Source organism: Lynx rufus, unplaced genomic scaffold (genome assembly GCF_022079265.1).
Source record: "Lynx rufus isolate CCGP_SWC_20201006 ecotype Redwood Valley unplaced genomic scaffold, mLynRuf1.p SCAF_16, whole genome shotgun sequence".
NCBI lineage: Eukaryota > Metazoa > Chordata > Mammalia > Carnivora > Felidae > Lynx > Lynx rufus.
The window spans coordinates 30,046,503-30,066,292 of NW_025814830.1; the positions used below are offsets into that span (position 1 = coordinate 30,046,503).

The 19,790-nt window shown below is 45.1% G+C and overlaps 1 protein-coding gene across 2 annotated transcripts; it reads left to right on the forward strand.

The window, feature by feature from the left end:
* Positions 1-4,873: 4,873 nt before the first annotated feature.
* On the forward strand, positions 4,874-15,937 carry HERPUD1 (homocysteine inducible ER protein with ubiquitin like domain 1). 2 transcript variants are annotated; one of them, XM_047078437.1, is made up of 8 exons: positions 4,874-5,119; positions 7,775-7,852; positions 7,941-8,015; positions 9,267-9,397; positions 11,461-11,583; positions 12,080-12,430; positions 13,770-13,875; positions 15,173-15,937. In XM_047078437.1, exons 1-8 carry the CDS (start codon positions 4,967-4,969, stop codon positions 15,335-15,337), a joined length of 1,182 nt encoding a protein of 393 aa, XP_046934393.1. In that variant the 5' UTR covers positions 4,874-4,966; the 3' UTR covers positions 15,338-15,937. The 2 variants fall into 2 exon arrangements, with proteins under 2 accessions (XP_046934393.1, XP_046934394.1); XM_047078438.1 differs by having other exon boundaries at positions 7,944-8,015.
* The last annotated feature ends 3,853 nt before the right edge of the window (positions 15,938-19,790 follow it).

A 19,790-nucleotide genomic window follows, 5' to 3' on the forward strand; every position in this document is an offset into this window, starting at 1 on the left:
ATTCTTTCCAGTCTTACCTCTCGCTGACATTATCATTATTACTAGTTTAAAATAAGCCCTGTACTTACTGTCAAACTTGACCAGTGACTTCCAAACCTGGCCCTTGAACCAGTACCAACTTAGATGCATCAGGCCCTGTTTGCTAGGCCTAAAAAGGGACCCAGACACCCATCCTGGGTTTCTTGTTTGTTCATTTACACGTTAGTGGAGGCATAATGTGCACACAGGGAAATGCATAAATCTTTTTTTTTTTTTAATTTTTTTTTTTCAACGTTTATTTATTTTTGGGACAGAGAGAGACAGAGCATGAACGGGGGAGGGGCAGAGAGAGAGGGAGACACAGAATCGGAAACAGGCTCCAGGCTCCGAGCCATCAGCCCAGAGCCTGACGCGGGGCTCGAACTCACGGACCGCGAGATCGTGACCTGGCTGAAGTCGGACGCTTAACCGACTGCGCCACCCAGGCGCCCCAAGGGAAATGCATAAATCTTAAGTGTGCAGCTTGATCTGTTTTGACAAATGCCTGGACCTGTATAACCCACATCCTATGAAGACAGAGCATTTCAACACCCCAGAAATTTTCTTCGTGTCCGGTGTTGTGTCAGTAAATTTTAATATCTGATTCCCTGGGATTAAAAAAAAAAAAAAAAAAAAAGCAGCCTCTCTTTGTAGTGTTTGCTGATCTCCATGGTGTAAATATTCCCAGCATGGCCAATTTCAAGCTATCAATAGGATGTCCCTTGAAAGAGTTCTCACTGAAGAGGTTCACAGTGCGTTCTTGTGACCCAGTACCAGGTGACCTCGGCACACCACTGCTGTGTCCTTTCCAAGTCAATCTCTGTCACCTCACCCCCCAGGCAACCATAAATCTGTTTCCTGTCACCATAGATTAACTTTGCTTATTCTAGAGTTTCATATGAATGGAACCTTATAATATGTACTCTTTTTGTCTGTTTCTTTCGCTTGTGGTTTTGAGAATCATTCATGCTGCTGCCTGTATCAGTAGTTGGTTCCTTTTTTTTAAAAAAAAAAAAAAGGTTTATTTATTTTTGAGAGAGCGCAACCAGGGAAGGGGCAGAGAGAAGAGGACAGAGGATCCCAAGCGGGCTCTGTGCTGACAGGCTGACAGCAGCGAGCTTGATGTGGGGCTCCAACTCACGAACACGAGATCATGACCTGAGCCGAAGTGGGACGCCCAACTGACTGAGTCACCCAGGCGCCCCAGTGGTTCCTTTTTATTAGTGAGTAGTATTCCATCGTGTGGATGTTCCATAGTTTGTTCATGCAGTCTCCTGGTCATGGACGCCTGGACTGTTTCCCAGTGTTTGGTGCTATTAGGAATAAAACTGTCTTGAATGTTCTTGTGCCAGTCTTTCATTTATTTGGGGTAAATCCCCATGAGTGAAATGGCTAGGTTGTAGGGAGGAGTGTGTTTAACTTTATGAGAAACTGCCAGAGCGAATTCCAAAAGGGTTGTACCATTTTACACTCCTATCGGCCACGTATGAGAGTTCCAATTGCTTCATAGCTTCGCCAATACTCAGTCTTGCAGGGGTCTTCACTTTACAAGAGAGTTCCTTGGGTGATCCTCTCTCACAGCCGGGTTTAAAGACCACTGGGCCGGACTTGTTTCAGTTTGCTAAGTACTAACGGCCAACATTTGTTGAGCACTTACTGTCTGGATCTGTCGCAAGACCTTCAGCGATGTTCTATTCATCAAGCCTGACAACAATCCTACAAAGTAGATACTATTATTTTTCTCATGTTGCAGAAGAGGACAATTTGGTACAGAGAAATTAAGTAATTTGCCTAACGTCACGTAGCTCTCAAGTGGCAAAAGCTAGGTTTGAAAACAGGCAGTCTGGATGTGGGACCCTGAGTTTAATCACTGAGTTATACTGCCTACACAAATTCTGTATACAGGCACCCTGTTGGGCTTAATCGGTAATTGCCGCCATTATTATTTGTATTCAAACATGCATCCTTCAAAGTTCAGCTTAGATTCCACCTTTTCCATCAAGATTTCTCTGACTCCCCCTCTCCTCCCGGCACTGCGGAGTCCCTCAATGTAATCATGATTCCTTCAGGAAAGTGGGAGACTTTTGGGCTGTCCTTTACCTTTGTATTTTTGTACTGTCTTATCACGCCCATACTGTTTGTAAGGTTACTAAGAATAGGGTCACTCCATGTTTATTTTCCTATTTCTGGCACGTTTATGGCCATGTATCTTCCTATTTGTGGCAATGTTTCTCTAAATATGCTATAGGCAAAATCACCAAAGTCCTTTAAAAGGAGCTCTCTAGGGGCACCTGGATGGATGGTCACTTCAGCACCTGACTCTTGACTTTGGATCAGGTCATGATCTCATGGTGCGTGAGTTCCAGCCCCGCATCGGGCTCTGTGCTGACAGCTCAGAGGCTGCTTGATATTCTCTCTCTCTGCCCCTCCTCAACTTGTGCTCTCACAAGCATTCCCTCTCTTTCTCTCTCTCTCAAAATAAATAAATAAACTTAAAAAATAAAAATAAAAGGAGCTCTCTTGTTGGAAGATAAAAGGGAATCACAGAAATTAGATTCCCTTTGCCCTAAGGAGAAAAACTACACCCCTTTACTTTCTTACTACTGGGTACAAGTGGATGGGCTGTCTTAAGGGGTCCTAAGAATTGTCACTGCAGGCTAGAGGAAACCATGCCATGTGGCATACTTAATTTCCCAGGGAAGTCAATATCACCTGTCTGGCTGCCTCCTTTAAGGCCTCTGCTTGTTTTACATGGCCTGGCCCCATCTGTCAGCTTCTAGCTAGGTGCAAAACTACCAGATCATAATCAGTCACCTTCTTCCATCCTGATGTATGAAAAGCAGGACCAGCTACATGATTTATGGGGACCTAGGGAAACAGGAAAATGCAGAACTTCTTGTTCAAAATTTATTAAGAATTTTCACATGGTAACAGCAGAGCATTAAACCAAGAGTGGGGTTCCACGTGACTGTATAGGTCCCACTTCTGTAAAGCCAGCCCTGATGAAAAGGGACAGAGATCCTCCTCAGCAGACAAAAGCCAACCACAGAAAGTTGAAGCACCATGGGGACAATTTCTCTCTAAAGCCCTCCACCTCCCTTCTTAACATACAGCCTGCTGAAAAAGAAGCCACCCGAGGGGCACCTGGGTGGTTCAGTCGGTTGAGTGTCTGACTTCAGCTCAGGTCATGATCTCACTGTTCTTGAGTTTGAGCCCCAAGTCGGGCTCTGTGCTGACAGCTCGGAGCCTGGAGCCTGCTTCGGATTCTGTGTCTCTCTCACCCTCTGCCCCTCTCTCATTTGTGCTCGGTGTGTATCTCTCTCTCTCAAAAATAAATATTAAAAAAAAGAAGAAGAAGCTATCCTAGTTTTGTGTTAGAGTAAGGCCGACTGTTGTGGATTGAATTGTGTAAAAGGATGCTGAAGTCCTAACTCCCGTACCTGTGAATGTGACCGCATTTGGAAATATGGTCTTTGCACATGATCAAGTTAAGGTGAAGTCATTAGAGTGGACCCTAATTCATTACGACTGGTGTCCTTATAAAAAGGGTGGATGGAGGGGGGATTGTGACAGAGACAGACATGCATGCAGGGAAAATGATGTGAAGGCATGCAGACCGGGAGAACACCATGTAACCACGAAGTCAGAGATGGGATGATGCAGCCCCACACCCTAGAACTCCAAAGACTGCCTGCAAACTACCAGAAGCTAGTAGAGTGGCATTCAACAGATTCTCTCTCAAAACCTTCAGAAGGAACAAACCCTGCCCGACACCTTGATGTCCCACTTCTGGCCTCCAGAACTGCGAGACGACACATTTCTGTCCTTCAGGGCGCCCGGTTTGTGGTACTACAGGCACCAACCAGACCAGGCTCCTCCCATTAGCCTCCTGCCCTTGTCAAGTTCCCGACACCTGCACAAACAGATGTTCCAACAGGACTGGAATAAGGATGGGGCCCGTGCAATGTCAGTTTTGTTTTTCAAGATCTTTTTTTCCTACAGAGGGGAGGGAGGGAGGGAGCCTACGTCAGAGGGGCCTTAACTAAGAACCCTCCCTGGCTTGTCTCAACTGCAATTTAAAGGAAGCATGTGTTAGTATCCTTTGAGGCGAGGCCCTCTGCAAGGGTCTCCTAGCCTAAGCTGGACTGTGGCCCGTTTGCCAGGCACAAAGGTGATGTCCCACGCTTGAGGGTGTAAGGTGCACGTCTGAGGCCACAGATGAAGTAAGTGGCAAGTGCGGCTCGGAAGCCTTTGTCCGTAGCCCCAGAAAGAATCCGCCAGGCTTCTTCCTCGCCCTGCGAAGGCCTGTGGGGCTGCCCTTCCGGGTGGGCTCGCAAACGGGTCGACCCAGCCGTTCTTTGGGCTGGGGCGGCGGTAGGCGTGGGGAGGCCTCCCTAGCAGGGCTGGTTGGAGCGCCGGGGCAGGGAAAGGGGAAGTGGGCCTCGGCGGCTGGGGGTGAAAAGGGGCGGGGATTGCTGCTTTGTGAGGAAACAATTTGCAGAGGCCGCCAAACCGGCGGCCCGCCGGCCGGACCCTCCGCGAGGCATCGGGAGCAGCCCAAGCTACGTAGCACTCCGGTTCCGTCAGGGCCGAAGCGCACCCAAACATGGCCGCCGAACGGGAGTTCCGGGGCCTCGGCCGCGACTCCGGGTGACGCAACGGCGGCGGGTTGCATCAGCCCGCGCCCACGTGCTCGGCCCGTCCCTCCGCCCACGGATCCGGGCGCTGATTGGGCCACGTTAGGGCCGTGACCTCCGCCTCAGCCAATGGGAGGCAGCCACAGAATGTTCTCGCCGCAGAGCCCCAGTGCGAGGTGCCTATAAAAGGCGCCCGAGGCGGGGGCGCGCGTCCCAGAGGTGCGTACAGTCGTTGCGGAGGTTGCGGGGCGGCTGCGACGCCGCCTTCCTGGCATCTCAAGAGCGCCGCGGAAGCCCCAAGCGCCGCCGACATGGAGGTCGAGCCCGAGCCCGAACCTGAGCCGGTCACGCTCCTGGTGAAGAGTCCCAACCAGCGCCACCGCGACTTGGAGCTGAGCGGCGACCGCAGCTGGAGCGTGGGCCGCCTCAAGGCCCATCTGAGCCGCGTCTATCCCGAGCGCCCGGTGAGAGGGGCCCCCGACTCCCGCTGCCAGCGCCCACTCCCGGCCCCGCTGTCCTCACCTCGGCCCTCCTTGCGTCCGTCTCCCCTTCCCCTACAGCTTCTCTTCTCCCTTCGCCATCTCTCCCCCGACGGCTGGCCCTCACCCGCTCACCTCCCCTGGCTGGGGTCTCCCCGTTCCCTGTCCTACCGCTGTAGGCGCCGCCTCGCCTTGCCCAGTGGCCGTCAGCTCCACGTCCTAGGCCACCGTCGTCTCGCCTTCCCCTGTCACCTCGCCTCCCGCTGTACCCCAGCCCCTCTCCTCGCCCCCTCCCCCCAACCCGGACCACTGCCCCGTCCCCTAGGTCTGGCTTCCGGCCTTAGCCACGCCGCTGAGACAGCAGTTTGACCTTGGGTGAATTATTTCACCCTCCCAGCCTCAGTTTCCCCGAAAAGACAGGGCGACTAGGTGTTCCGCATTAGGATTGCATCCACTGGATAGAAGCGAGGACACGGAAATGGTTGGAAGTGAATTTTCTGAATGCAGCGTGTCGGTGCGGAGCGGAGGAGGCTCCCTGGGCCAGTGCTAGGGAGCCATGGTGAGCGCCCAGGGAGTGTGTACTTAAGGTCCCACGCCCAGGAGCGAGACGTGGCTTTTCCCCGCCCTGTCCACCTTCCGCCCGGGGCCCCTCCCTGCCGCGCCGGACTCCGCAGCCTTTGCCTAGTCCCAGGGAGGAGCCCCTGGCGCTTTCTGGGTAGAGTGAGTTAGAAGGGAAGCAGGCGGCAAGAGTCTTCCTGAGTCTGCGTTTTAAGACTTTGGCCCCTCAATTACAGACTTCCTCGCTTTGTTTTGGTTGACACATCTGTCAACATCACCCTTAGCACCGCCCTCTCTCCCCACCACGTGATGGAGGCTGTGAGCTGGACCTTCCTGTATTTACTTTCTATTCTGTCTGATATTATGTAAGTGTCAGCAGTGTGCCTTACTGCCCACAAGTGTAAATCCCCATCAGACCAGAGAAAGCATGGGGACCAAAAACACTGTGAAATTGTTCCTCATTATCTGAAGAGTTGCAGTGTGTGGTAGCTCACGGGTCAGGTGGTTTTTGTTCCTGATTTGTTCAAGGTGGAATGTAGAAGTGAGTTTTCCTTCTGACTTATTCTTTTGAATTTTGTGTATTTATCTAATAAGCTTGCATTTCCTTAGCACTCACCTTGGGACTGTTTGTAGTTTCACTGCACCTGCTTCCAAGAAACTAGGTGGCCGTGTTGCTGCGAGAATGGCTGTTAGATACAGATTGGCGTAGTCTCTAGTTGCATCACTTGGTAAAAGGCAGTGTTTTGGAGAAGAGCTTCCCTTAAGGGCTTCCTTGGGTGACAAACATGACTCCTATTAAGTCTGAAGACCCAAAGTTGTAAAAGGTCTCTCAGGTGTGTACATTGGTGCTTAAAAATTATGGCTAGAGAGCACTCAGCATTTGGTTTCTAACCTGAGAAGTCTTACTTTTATAATAGTTCCACATTTATTATTTTTTTTCAAATGAGCTTTCTAGGTAAAGGCACAGAATATCAAGTCAGCCCTTTAAAAAGGAAAACAATTTAAATTACAGGCACCTATTGATTTCAAAACCTTTACTAGTGTGGAACTCTTTAATGTAGGATCCCACCTCTGCAGTAGCATTTTACAAAATTATGTGTATGGGATTTCCCTATAAAGTCAATCAGAACAGTGGTGAACGCAGTATCCACTTCGGTTCTGTAGTTTGTTTTAGGTGCACAGTGTCAAAAAGTCCTGATTTCTGCAGATAAATAGATGCGGTTATTGTTTTGATTGTTTTAAACAGTTTGCTTTATAATCTCCAGCTACTTGGCAGGAGCGGCTTTATTCCAAATTTTGCAAAATTGTTTATTCTGGCATTGTTTGGTGATTACTACCTACTTTGGTATGTGTCATTTGATGCCATTATTTTTAAGTATGGTTTTTAAAGGAATTAAAACTAGATTTTTAAAAATCAGATTTGTATGAAAGTGTGCAGAGTCCCTGTGATTTTGAAATCACTGGAATGGAGAAGCGGGTTTGGAATCTTGACTCTTCAACAGCAGGTTGACTGTGGACAAGTTAATTTCAGACTTTTCCTCCCTTCACATAGGGATACTAAATCTCACAGGGTTATATGAAATGGTACCTACACACCATCTTCTGTATAACTGCGTTTGTATTTTGGGAAGTCTCTTTGAGAGCTTAGTTTAGAATTGCCTTATGTTATCTCAGGACAGTACGAGGTCGTTTCGGTGAAGGCTGACCTTGGTTGGGAGTACTTTGACTATTGTGTGAGACCAAACCAGGTTTTGAAGTTAGGCTGTAGGATCCCCAAATAAAATTTGTGTTTTTAGTGGCAGAAAGGAATTTCCTTAGGACTTTAAAAGTCAAGTAGTTGGCCGTGGTTTTGTGGACTAGAGATAATTTGCCATCCTAAATTTATTTGCATGTTAGAAATTCAAAGTTCAGCACTTTCTAAAGGAAAGGTTTGTATATGAGACTTTTGTAAAAAATGTTTTCCTGTGATTCTAGGAAAAAAACACACATATTCAAGTTGTTTGTATAAAACAGTTTCTTCTGTATTTGGGAACTTGTGTGAGCTAAGTACTGACCTGTGCTTCTCTTTCTTTCCATGACAAGCGTCCAGAGGACCAGAGGTTAATTTATTCTGGGAAGCTCTTGTTGGATCACCAGTGTCTCAAGGACTTGCTTCCAAAGGTACATCATTTACACATTAACTTTTGAATGTTTAAGCACTTAAACAAGGTTGAATTCAGGTCCTAAAGTACCTCCTTATTACTTTTAGCAGGAAAAACGGCATGTTTTGCATCTGGTATGCAATGTGAAGGGTCCTTCAAAAGTGTCAGAGACCAGTACAAAGGTATGTCTGCTTTTTCAAGATTATAACCATCTGTGTCATTCAGACCCACATGGTAAAAATAAAGGGAGTTGGATAAAACTCTGAAGAGATTTTATTACCTTTTTATCAAGTAAAATTTTGTTTCTCCCCAGTGAGAATAAAGAATGAGAAACTTATCAGTACAAGTGTGTGTTTATTATTACAGTAGTAGACTGTATGCCATTAGCGTTGTAGTAGAAGAGTAGAGTTCTACATTACTCTATCTTTTGGGACATGATTTGACCTACAATAGCTGGTATCCAGATCTCTGAATTAGCAAGGCACTCAAAATGGGTTTTTATTAAATTTAGCACACAATAAATTTCTTCTAAGGAATCACTAATTTTTATAAACAGTACAAAAGTGAATATATTTCCTTTGGAAATTTTCTTTTTCTTTTTTTTTTTTTTTTTTTTTTTTTAATGTTTATTTCTGAGAGAGAGTAACAGAGCATGAGCAGGCGAGGGACAGAGAGAGAGAGAGAGAGGGAGGCACAGAATCTGAAGCAGGCTTCAGGCTTTGAGCTGTCAGCACAGAGCCCAACATGGGGCTCAAACTCACGAACCACAAGATCATGACCTGAGCTGAAGTTGAAGTTCAACCAATTGAGCCACCCAGGCACCCCTTCTTTGGAAATTTTCATCATGATTTATTTAATTGGATAGGAAAAGACCACAATCTCTATCAAGTGATCTCTAAAGACTTACATTTGACAGTCAAAATTGTTTATTTTTCATTTCATGGTGTTGATTTGAATATATAGTAATAATATTCTAGTGTAGTGATGGACTGTAAATTAGCATTACAGCTCTATTTCCTAAAACATCTGAACATAGCATAAAACATTCTTTCCTTTAGGTTGCTGGCTGGGTTGTATTTATAAATCTTGTTGGTCAGATTTGGTTTCTTGATTTAGTAAATTTAGCACTGTAGGATCTGTAGAACATTATCAGGATGCTTTCTCACCAGTGATAACTTCATTGGAAGATTTTAATGAAACCACAGCATAGTTATTCTAGGAAAAAATATGGATTTAAAGAATATCTGTATATTGAATTTGGGTTGAACAAATTTCAGAATATTTTTTACATAACACTGCATCTGTTCAATTTTGTGAAGTTCAGAGGTCGGGGTGAGAGATATAAGCCATTCACAGCAGAATAATCCTTTCAGTTTGGTTGCAGACTGTTGCATCAGATCCTTTGTTTTAATGTTCATCTTCCACTTATTTAGGTTGCCGAATCCACAGAGCAGCCTGCTGGTCTTCATCAGGGACAGTATCCTGGGGATTCCTCAGGTGATAGCTTAAGGCAAAGGGAGATTCTTCGGAACCTTTCTCCCTCTGGATGGGAGAACATCTCAAGGTGAGTGTCATAATAAAGAACCAGGTTTATACAACATGGATGTGTATCATTTGCGTCAATTTTAAGAATTAAGTGTGTTGATAGTATATAGTCGCAGAACTTAATGTACAGAATTTTGCTTTAAGGGTTTCACTTTAAAGATTTTTTATTTATTTAACTCTTCTTAATACATAGCCTTTTAAGTACATATAAATATAGGGATGCGTGTGTTGACGACATAGGCATCTCCCCTCCCACATGGAGATGCTTTGCATTGTGCTGACCTCATGATAGGGAATTTGTGCTGCTGCAGAGGAAACAGCTGGTGTAAGCATCTCGCAGCTGCTTTGCTGAGTGGCTTTGTGCTTTGTCTATCATAACAATGGGTGACAAAAGGTGAAAAATTGTTTAAGAAATGCTCTGCCAAGGACTGAGTTGGTGGTGCTAGAAAAAAGATCGTTTCTTTAGAGCAGTTAGAGCTCTAGACTAAATGCTCTGATGTTTGGATTTCATAACTCCTGGAACACCTTATTATGAAAGTTCTTATGAGAAAAAATCATTAACTATGAGTTGAAATTCTATAACCCCTCCATTCCCCTGCTTCCCTTTTCCTACTAGTTTTTAATATTTGATTTTGACAAGTCAGGTCTTTAGGGAATGAGGAGTTGTTTTTTCCTTCATGGAAATTTCAAATACACGCAAAAGCAGAGGGAAGTGTGCAATGAATCTCTGCATAACCATCCCCCAGGCCCAATAATGATGAAGGTTTTGCCATGCTTGTTTCATCTGTTCTTCTTTTGCTTTTTCCTTTTGCCGTAATTCCCAGACTTCATGTCAGTTCACCCCTACATACTTGAGTAAAACCATAGAGTTATCTTGTATATCTACAATGCTGTTCTCATCAGAGCTACAAAAGCACTTTGTTATGGTCTCATTTCCTTGCCCTGCAACTTTTTTGAATGATCAAAACCAGTATTCTACCAAGACCTACTTGAACTGGAATACCATTTTAGAAGCACTCTGGGTAGGGAATTTGGGTAAAAGGCTGTCAGCCTATAAATTGGATAATTGGATAGAACCACTTAAAATTGCCTCCCTTATTCTGGCTATACAGCCTGAGAATTGTGGCCCATATCTATGTGAATTTCACCTGGATAAAGCTTACCGATTTTATCCAACACGTATTTATTGAACAGTCAATACATATAACTTTGTTTAAGGATGGGAGTTAACCAGCAGAGGTGTTGACATAATCCATTCATGATCTTACCATAAGTTTTTATAGTTTCAGTTTTGCGAATTGCTGCCAAAGGAGTTCACTCTGTTAAGGCACACAAGGCCAAAGATGACACTCCTATGCTCTGCCCTAGGCTGTTTAAGAAACAGGAGTTTGGTGTCAAACAGGTCTCAAATCCAGCTTGCTATTTAACCAGCTCAGTGACTTTGTGCAAATCCCTTGTCTTCCCTGAGCTCTATTCAGACTCCCTTCTGTGAAATGGAGGGGATAGCCCCCTCCCCACAAGGTTGTCGGGAATCCAGTGAGGCAACAACCCAGCAGCTTGTAGAGGGCACAAGTGGTCAGAAAGCATGTATGAGTGATGCCACATATACACAGAACTCTGCCCCCCATGTAGTCAGGTTTAGGGGTGGGGAGAAATGGCTGTCAGAAGGAAGAGGGAGTTTCCTTCAGGAAAGGCTTTGAGAGAGATGTGGCTTTTTAGAGCTGTCCTTTGAAGGATAAACAGTGGGTTTGGAGCTGCAGTGAGACTCAGCAAATGAAAAATGGGAGTGAGTATCCATCTAGTCTGAAAGGGTCCAGCTTGTTTATACGCCATAGCAACGACATGGCATGAGAACCCAGTGCTGGCCATGGGCGCTCGTTTCTCTGTGGGGTCTGGACCATGGTAGGAGGGCTTTGGCAGCACTTTCCGTGCTTGGGTCACACGGGGGCATCACACAGTAATCTACCATGTAGCTGTCATGGAGTTTTTGTCTCTTTGACTTGAAATCCTTATTGTCATTTAAACTCCATTTATTCATACTAAACCAAGTCAAAACGAGTGTTTTTTAACAATGTCTCGTAGGCCTGAAGCTGCCCAGCCAGCCTTCCAAGGCTTGGGGCCTGGTTTCTCGGGCTATACTACCTACGGTTGGCTGCAGCTCTCCTGGTTCCAGCAGATCTACGCACGGCAGTACTACATGCAATAGTGAGTCCTTTCCCGTCATGCTAGGCACGCCCGGGGTTGGGAATGGAGGAAGGAGTGTACTTTCATCAGTTTCTGCAGAGCTCTGTTCTGTCTGGTTCGGTGGGTGGAGGAGAGTATAAATGATATCTGCTATCTAAATCGTGTGTTAATTCAGGAGTGTTTGTGTCTGTACCTACTTTACTTCCTTTTCAGTATGTGGTAGCTTTAAAGTTTTGCGGAAGGTTTAATTAGTTTTTTTAACATACCGTACTTTTATCGTGGCCTTAATGTTTAACTCCAGATGAAATTTACGGCCAGTCTCTCTTAGGAGCAGAAGAGGCATGTATAGATATGACTGTTAGTAAAGAAATTCTTCACTAACTTAAAAGTCAGGTTTTTCATGTACCTACGGACAATTCTTAACAGTAAAAGACCCTGCGTAAATAAGATTATGAGAAGCACAGTCTTCACGGTGATTTGCTTTCAACAGTATCTGCCTCTATCATTTTTATTTTAGTTTAGCAGCCACTGCTGCCTCAGGGGCTTTTGTCCCCTCACCAAGTGCACAAGAGATACCTGTGGTTTCTGCACCTGCTCCAGCCCCTATTCACAACCAGTTTCCAGCCGAGAACCAGCCAGCTAATCAGAACGCTGCTCCTCCAGTGGTGGTTAATCCTGGGGCGAATCAAAATTTGCGGATGAATGCACAAGGTGGCCCTATTGTGGAAGAAGATGATGAGATAAATCGAGATTGGTTGGATTGGACCTACTCAGCAGCCACGTTTTCCGTTTTTCTCAGTATCCTCTACTTCTACTCCTCCCTGAGCAGGTTCCTCATGGTCATGGGGGCCACCGTTGTCATGTACCTGTAAGCACGTGATTTTGCTTTCCTTTTTTCCCTTAATACAAATTAACACTGCATGGTGACTCAAGCCAAGTACAGATTTTTCTCTTTTTGAGCAGTCTCAGTCATTGTTAATGGAAGTGTATTTCAATAGCATATCATTCTGGCACTTTCAATGCAAGGAACTGATGGCTTGTTTGGGCACTGCTGAAAACACATCAATCGTGTGTGAATGCAAGGAGAACATTCTGTTTTCTTCTAGATAAGGTACCTGCCAGGCTCATGAACCACAATAATAACGGCCGTTCTGAGGCATGGAAGGGAAAATTGATTTGTTTTGAATAAAAACATGTTTACCAAGCTGCAGCTGCTGCTTTCCAGGATAAAGGTCAGGCACTGACTGTCAGCATAGCTCTAAAGGGCCAAGGAACCTGTACAGACCTGACATTTGGCTTGTCCTTAGCTCAGGGTAGTGGTTCTCAACCAGGATGATTTTGCATCCCCAGAGTGTGACGTTTTTCATTGGCAACCAGGGGGTGGTCCTGCTGTTATCTAGTGGGTAGAGGCCAGGGATGCTGCTAATCATCCTACGGTGCATAGGACAGCCCCCCAGTAAATACCTAGCCCAGTGCGTCAGTAGTGCCAAAGTTAAGAAACCCTGGCATCGAGTGACATGTCCTCCTTTGTGGTCGAGATAGACAAATATTTCCTCTGTGGTGAAAAAGAATTTTTACTTTAGTTTTAAAAATCTTGAAATACCTGAATAAAATAAAAAATACTCATAAATCCAGAATTAATCATTACTAATATTTTGTCATATTTGCTTCAAAACTTGCACTTAATTGGATTTTCCAAATAAAACTTCTAGTCAGTTTAAGTTTTATAGTCTCTAGAATCATATATTTAAGTGATCAAATTTAGGTATTATTATCTTAGGTTATTACGTATAATCCCAGTCCTGCCTCTGTGTGTGTGTGTGTGTGTGTGTGTGTGTGTGTGTGTGTGTGTATTTATCCCCCCCCATCCCCCGGTTCAGGTTTTCATGTGTAAAGTTTAGTTTGGATGAGCAAGCATTTATAGAGCACATACTGTGTGCTGTTAATGTTGCCGGGCATACAGTGGTGAATAAAACATAGTCCCCATAGTGACCTTGAAGAAGCCAATGGGCAAGTGAGGAAGTCTAGGAGATGGTGTGACAGAACATCTCTGCAGATCTATCTGCCCGCTGTGAGCTTATAGTCAGAGCACTGCTCTGATTGGAGGAGGGGAGCAAGGGGAACATTATCTGATCAAGAAGACTCAAATTCTTGAGTAAATTTCACTGTGATTAGCTAAGATGAGCTTTTATGTGCTTCCTTTGAAGGCATCACGTTGGATGGTTTCCATTTAGACAGAGGCCAGTTCAGAACTTCCCCAATGATGGTCCTCCGCATGAAGCTGTAAATCAGGACCCCAACAATAACTTACAGGTAAGGAACTCCCATTGGAGTTCAGCAAGCTTGATGTGAAGTGCCGGGCTCTCAAATCCTTAACCTTTAGATATTTAGCCTCCTGGTTTACCATTTCATTAGGCGGAAGTTTCAAGATTTTTTCAAATTTATTCTTAGAGCAGTAGCTATTGTTTTTTTTAATGCTTATTTTGGAGGGAAAGAGAGACTGAGCATGAGTGGGGGAGGGGCAGAGAGAGAGGGGGAGACACAAAATCTGAAGCAGGCTCCAGGCCCTGAGCTGTCAGCACAGAGCCTGACATGGGGCTCGAACCCACAGACTGTGAGATCATGACCTGAGCCCAAGATGGACGCTTAACTGACTGAGCCACCCAGGCGCCCCGAGCAGTAGCTATTTTTAAAAAACATTGAATGTGCCATAAAATCCATCAGGTATTTTTTGGCATTTGGCAGTTTGCATTTTGGCATATGTAAATAATGGTTTTTTTTAGCACACTGTTTTTGAGTGTTCAGTGGTCTGTAACAATGTGTTCTATCATGGAAACTGCTATTGGATAATTTATTAAAAAAAATTTGTTTTGATGTTTATTTCTGAGAGAGAGAGAGAGAGAGAGAGAGAATAAGAATGAGAATGGGTGGGGGAGGGGCAGGGAGAGAGGGAGATACAGAATCCAAAGCAGGCTCCAGGCTCTGAGCTGTCAGCACAACCCAACATGGGGCTCAGACTCAAACCATGAGATCATGACCTGAGCTGAAGTTGAACGCTTAACTGGCTAAGCCACCCAGGCACCCCAGCTAATGGATAGTTAATCTAATTAAGGATTAAGAATATAAGCATGTCTCACAGAATAGATGTCCTGGAGAACTTCCCTAGATTTATAAAACAGTTTAATGCATAATCCTAAAGGAATTCTTTTATATTATTAATTATCACCCTTCTATTACCATTTTTATAATATAAATTATCACTTTGGGTTTCTATTTTTGTTTCTTAACTCAGAATACTGCCAAAATTAGAATATTCATAGTTAATGAAGTGGTTACCTTAATTCATGAGTTTAATAATAAAGATGTAGTTACCTCATTTCTTTTAATGTTACTGCCAGGAACTTTCAGGACTGTGAGAATGTCACTAGCACAGTTGTGCTGTGAGGCCTGAGAACTCCATGCAGCCTAGGACACCATTCCCTGGGGTCCTGTCTGCCTGGCTGCTTTGAATATGGGGCCAGGGATTTAGTCTGCCCTCTCCTAACATTATTACATTATTTGGTATTTATCACGGTCCTGATTGTGTTCTCGTTGTATTTCATAACTGCAGGAAGGTCCCGATCCTGAAATCGAAGACCCCAACCACCTCCCTCCGGACAGGGACGTACTGGATGACGAGCAGACCAGCCCTTCATTTATGAGCACAGCCTGGCTTGTCTTCAAGACTTTCTTTGCCTCTCTTCTTCCGGAAGGTCCCCCAGCCATAGCAAACTGATGGTGCTTGCTTTCTGGCTGCTGGAGGCCTCGACAGGCGTGGACCGGATCATCTAGCTCCAGCTAGATTTCCTCACCCAGCCATGGCAGTGGCACAGAATTAGTAAAGAACCAACAAGGAGAAGGACATGCTTTTGTGGTCAAGCAAAAGCAGAAACTAAGACGTGAAGCCATGATTCAAATTGATGAACAAAAATTTTGCCCAAGGCTTCTCCTGTCTTTATTCTGAAGAGCTTTAATATATACTGTATGTAGTTTAATAGGCATTGTAAGTAGAAGGCATTAGTGTCGCATGCTTATGCCTGAGGAACTTTTCAGATGTGTGTGTCTGCATGTGTGTTTGTACATAGATCTCATAGATGCAGAAATGGTTCTGCTGGTACGATTTGATTCCTGTTGGAATGTTTAAATTACACTAAGTGTACTACTTTATATAATCAATGAAATTGCTAGACATGTTTTAGCAGGACTTTTCTAGGGAAGACTTATGTATAATTGCTTTTTAAAATGCAGTGCTTTACTTTAAACCAAGGGAACTTCGCAGAGGTGAAAACCTTTGCTGGGTTTTCTGTTCAATAAAGTTTTACTATGAATGACCGTGGAAGAGACTCCTGTCATCTTAGCATTTTGCTCCATGTCCCTTGTCACTGGAGGGTCAATAGTTGAGTTGCTGACTTGCAAGTAATCTGAATGTTTTGCTTCTTTTTATAAAAGGACTATTTGTACCAATAAAGAATGATAAGGCCATGAAAGTTTTAATTTACTAAGAATATACTGTGTTTGTCCCCATTCCCTGTTTCCAGCAGTACTGGCTTATATACTAACCCATCAAACTTGAATTCTCCAGATTTAAAGTTAGTAACATTGGGGCACCTGGCTGGCTCAGTCGGTAGAGCGTGTGACTTGATCTCAGGGTCGTGAATTCAAGCCCCATGTTGGACATGGAGCCTCCTTTAAAAAATTTTCTTAAAAAAGGCATTAAGTACCTTCCACCTTGACAATTCTGCGGTAGTTACACCTGCTCATATATCAGGTTTTTGTAAGCTGAGCTTGCTTTTGTGATTTTAATCTTTTAACTATTTAAGACTAATCTTAAAAGCACAGTCCTGTGTATTTTTCACACAAATAATGTTACAGGCAGAACGCTAAAGGCCTGGGCAGTGTGTTTTTGGCACACTAAATCACTTCTTATGCTATGGTGTTGTGATCATTTAAATGAATCATTACTGAAAACATTTACATCAAATAAACCTTCATTGAACAATTCAAAGCAAGATGCTGGGTAGACACAAAGGTATTTTGTATACGGTTGTGCCTTAAAAAGCCAGTAAATATAATTGTGCCAGGAGTTAAATGGCCTGGAGTTTCAAAGAACGCTGGCCTCCAGAGCAGAGGAGCGACGAGAAGGCAGCCATTATGGACAAGTTATGAAGAAGGCAGGATTTGCCTGACGGAAGAACGGACTTGAGATTGCAGATTTGAGGGTTTTGCGAGTGAGGAAGTGGGTCTGAAATAATGGAAGGAATCTGAGGAGATGAAGGGTCCCAGTGAAAGCAAGAGCGCAGAGGTGAGATTTGCCGCCTCCTGCCTCAAAGCTGGATTCTTGGCATGCTTGGTATTTAGTTTTGGCGATTTATGAAAGTGATCGTTAGGAGTTCATACTCAAGTCTTGGGTAGAAAAGCCTGTTCATTTTCAGAGGAGGGGGCATCACCATTTGGCGAGATGCCCAGCTCCTGTTTCTAAAGGAGGCGGGGTCAGCTTGTGACCCCTAACCTCCAGATTCCATGGGCCCAAAATAGTTCCAGGAGGATGCTCCTAAGGACAGCTGACAAGGGTTCAGATTGGCCCAAGCTGCACCAGGACAAAGTGGGGAATGTTCAGACAACAGGTCAGGCTTAAGACAGCTGACGGGTGGGGGATGTGGCAGAAATGTCAATGCATCCACAGCAGGTAGCTAAATGTAGTAAAATAATGTACTTCATGTCACTCAATATTTAGAAAATTACTGGTTTGGATCTTCTGGGCTCCCTGTGGGAGAACCTGTTCCAGGCCTTTCTCCCAGCTTCTGGTGGTTGCCAGCAATTCTTGGTGCTCCTTGGCTTGTAGCTGTGTGACTCTAATTTCTGCCTCCTTCATATGGCTTTCTTCCCTCTGTTTCTGTGTCTCTGGCTTTATATGACCTTCTTATAAGGATGCCAGTCATTGGATTTATACCTGCAAAGGCCCCTTTTCACATTTCAACGTTCTGAATGGACATGAGCTTTGGGGGACACAGTTAAACCCACAACAGAGAGCAATGCTTCTGCTAGGAGACACAACAATGATTCCATTGAACTGGAAGCTAAGACTACCGCCTGGCCACTTTGGGGTCCTCATGCTTCTGAATTAATAGGCAAAGAAGGGAGTTGTTCTATTGGCTGGGTGGATTGATCCTGGCTATCAGGAAGACATTAGGCTGTTACTGTACAATGAAGATAAGATTTGGGGAATACAGGAGATCCATTAGGGTGTCTTTTAGTACCATGCCCTGTGAGTAAAGTCAATGGAAAGTTACAACCCAATTCATGTAGGATTACTAATGGCCTTGACTCTTCGGGAGTGAAAGTTTGGGTCACTGCCCCTCCCCCCCACCCCCACTGCCAGGTAGAGAACCATAACCATCTGAGGTGCTCGCTGAGGACATGGAATGAATAGTGGTAGAAGAGAGTTGCAAATACCAATTACAACCATGTGACTAGTTGTAGAAATGAAGACTGTAGCTGTCATGAATATTCCTCATATTATGTATACGTTTATACGCACATGCAAACTTGTATATTACCTATGTTTTCCTCCCTTATCTCCTTATCTTCTAACATAAGGTGAATTAATAATACCTAACGTCACATTACAGGATTTTAGTTACAGGATATCCAGGAGCAAAGTAATCATCACCCAAGGACTTGGCATCATTTCCTGGGAAAAAGGTCAGCATGTTTTTTGTTTTGTTTATTTATTTATTTATTTATTTTTTCAACGTTTATTTATTTTTGGGACAGAGAGAGACAGAGAATGAATGGGGGAGGGGCAGAGAGAGAGGGAGACACAGAATCAGAAACAGGCTCCAGGCTCTGAGCCATCAGCCCAGAGCCCGACGCGGGGCTCGAACTCACGGACCGCGAGATCGTGTGTTTTTTGTTTTAAACACAGGAGTTGCATCACACTGAATGCAATCATGACTCTGTTATTGTCTTTATCTGGGGATTAAGTGTGGTTTGAGAACATGTGCGTGGGTACTGAATTGACAAAGGGTGATCTTGAGGAAGGTTAGTCTAACGTGTCAATGTGGCTAGGTCCAATTATTCAATCAACCATTAGCTAGGTGTTGCCAGTGAAAGTATTTTGCAGATGTAGATTAATATTTACAATCAGTAGATTTTCTTTTAATCTTTTTTTTTTAATGTTTACTTATTTTTTGAAAGAGAGCGTGTGAGCAGGGAAGGGCAGAGAGAGAGGGAGACACAGGATCTGAGGCAAGCTCCAGGCTCCGGGCGTCAGCACAGAGCCCGACGTGGGGCTCCAACCCACGAACCACGAGATCATGACCTGAGCCGAAGTCAGACGCTTAACCGACTGGGCCACACAGGTGCCCCTACAATCAGTAGATTTGAAGTGAAGGCAATTATCCTTTATAATCTGAGCGGGCCTCATTCAATTAACTGAAAGTTCTGAAGGGCAAAACAGAAGCTTCCCTGAGGAAGCAGCAGTTCTGCCCAAGGAATGCAGTGGAGAAGCTCTGGAGTTTCCGGTCGGCCTGCCGTCCTGCCCTGTGACTTCCAACTTGCCGGGCCAGCCTCCACCCAGCCAGCCTCTACCATCACGTAAGCCCCTTCCTTGAAATAAACAAAACATTAATCTCCTACCCGTTCTGTTTCTCAGAAAGAACCCTGACTGATACTGGGTCCCGGCTCTGGAGATTACAGGTCCAGCTCCTTCTCCTTGTGTGTCGTGCTGGCCAGTGGGAGGTGGCTTCCAGGCAGGCTGTGTCCCTTACTCAGGGGGCACTTCTGCCTGTGCTTCAGACCGAAAGCATACGGGAGAGGCTCCAGGGAAGGCTTCGCTCTGTGCCTTGCAAAGGTCTCCCGTTCTGGGGAGGGGGCTGGGTAAGCTTGCCGCAAGAGGAGGCCTCAACTGGAAGGAAGGTGTTAGGCTAGAAGTGGTGGGCAATAAATAGCATGGGACCCTGGGGAGGAGGGTGGGGGGTGCTGTCTCCGACTTGGTAACAGCCAAGAGTAGCTTGGCTCACAGCAGTTCCAGTGGCCTAGGCACAGGGACGAATTCTCCGATGCCCATCGTATTCGTGCGTGCCTGAGCATGAAGAAGGTGCTCGTGGTTCCCTGTCCACTCAGTGGCTGAAGAACATGCGGGCGGACACGTGTCCTACCGTCAACACTCAACGATCACCCACTGGGGA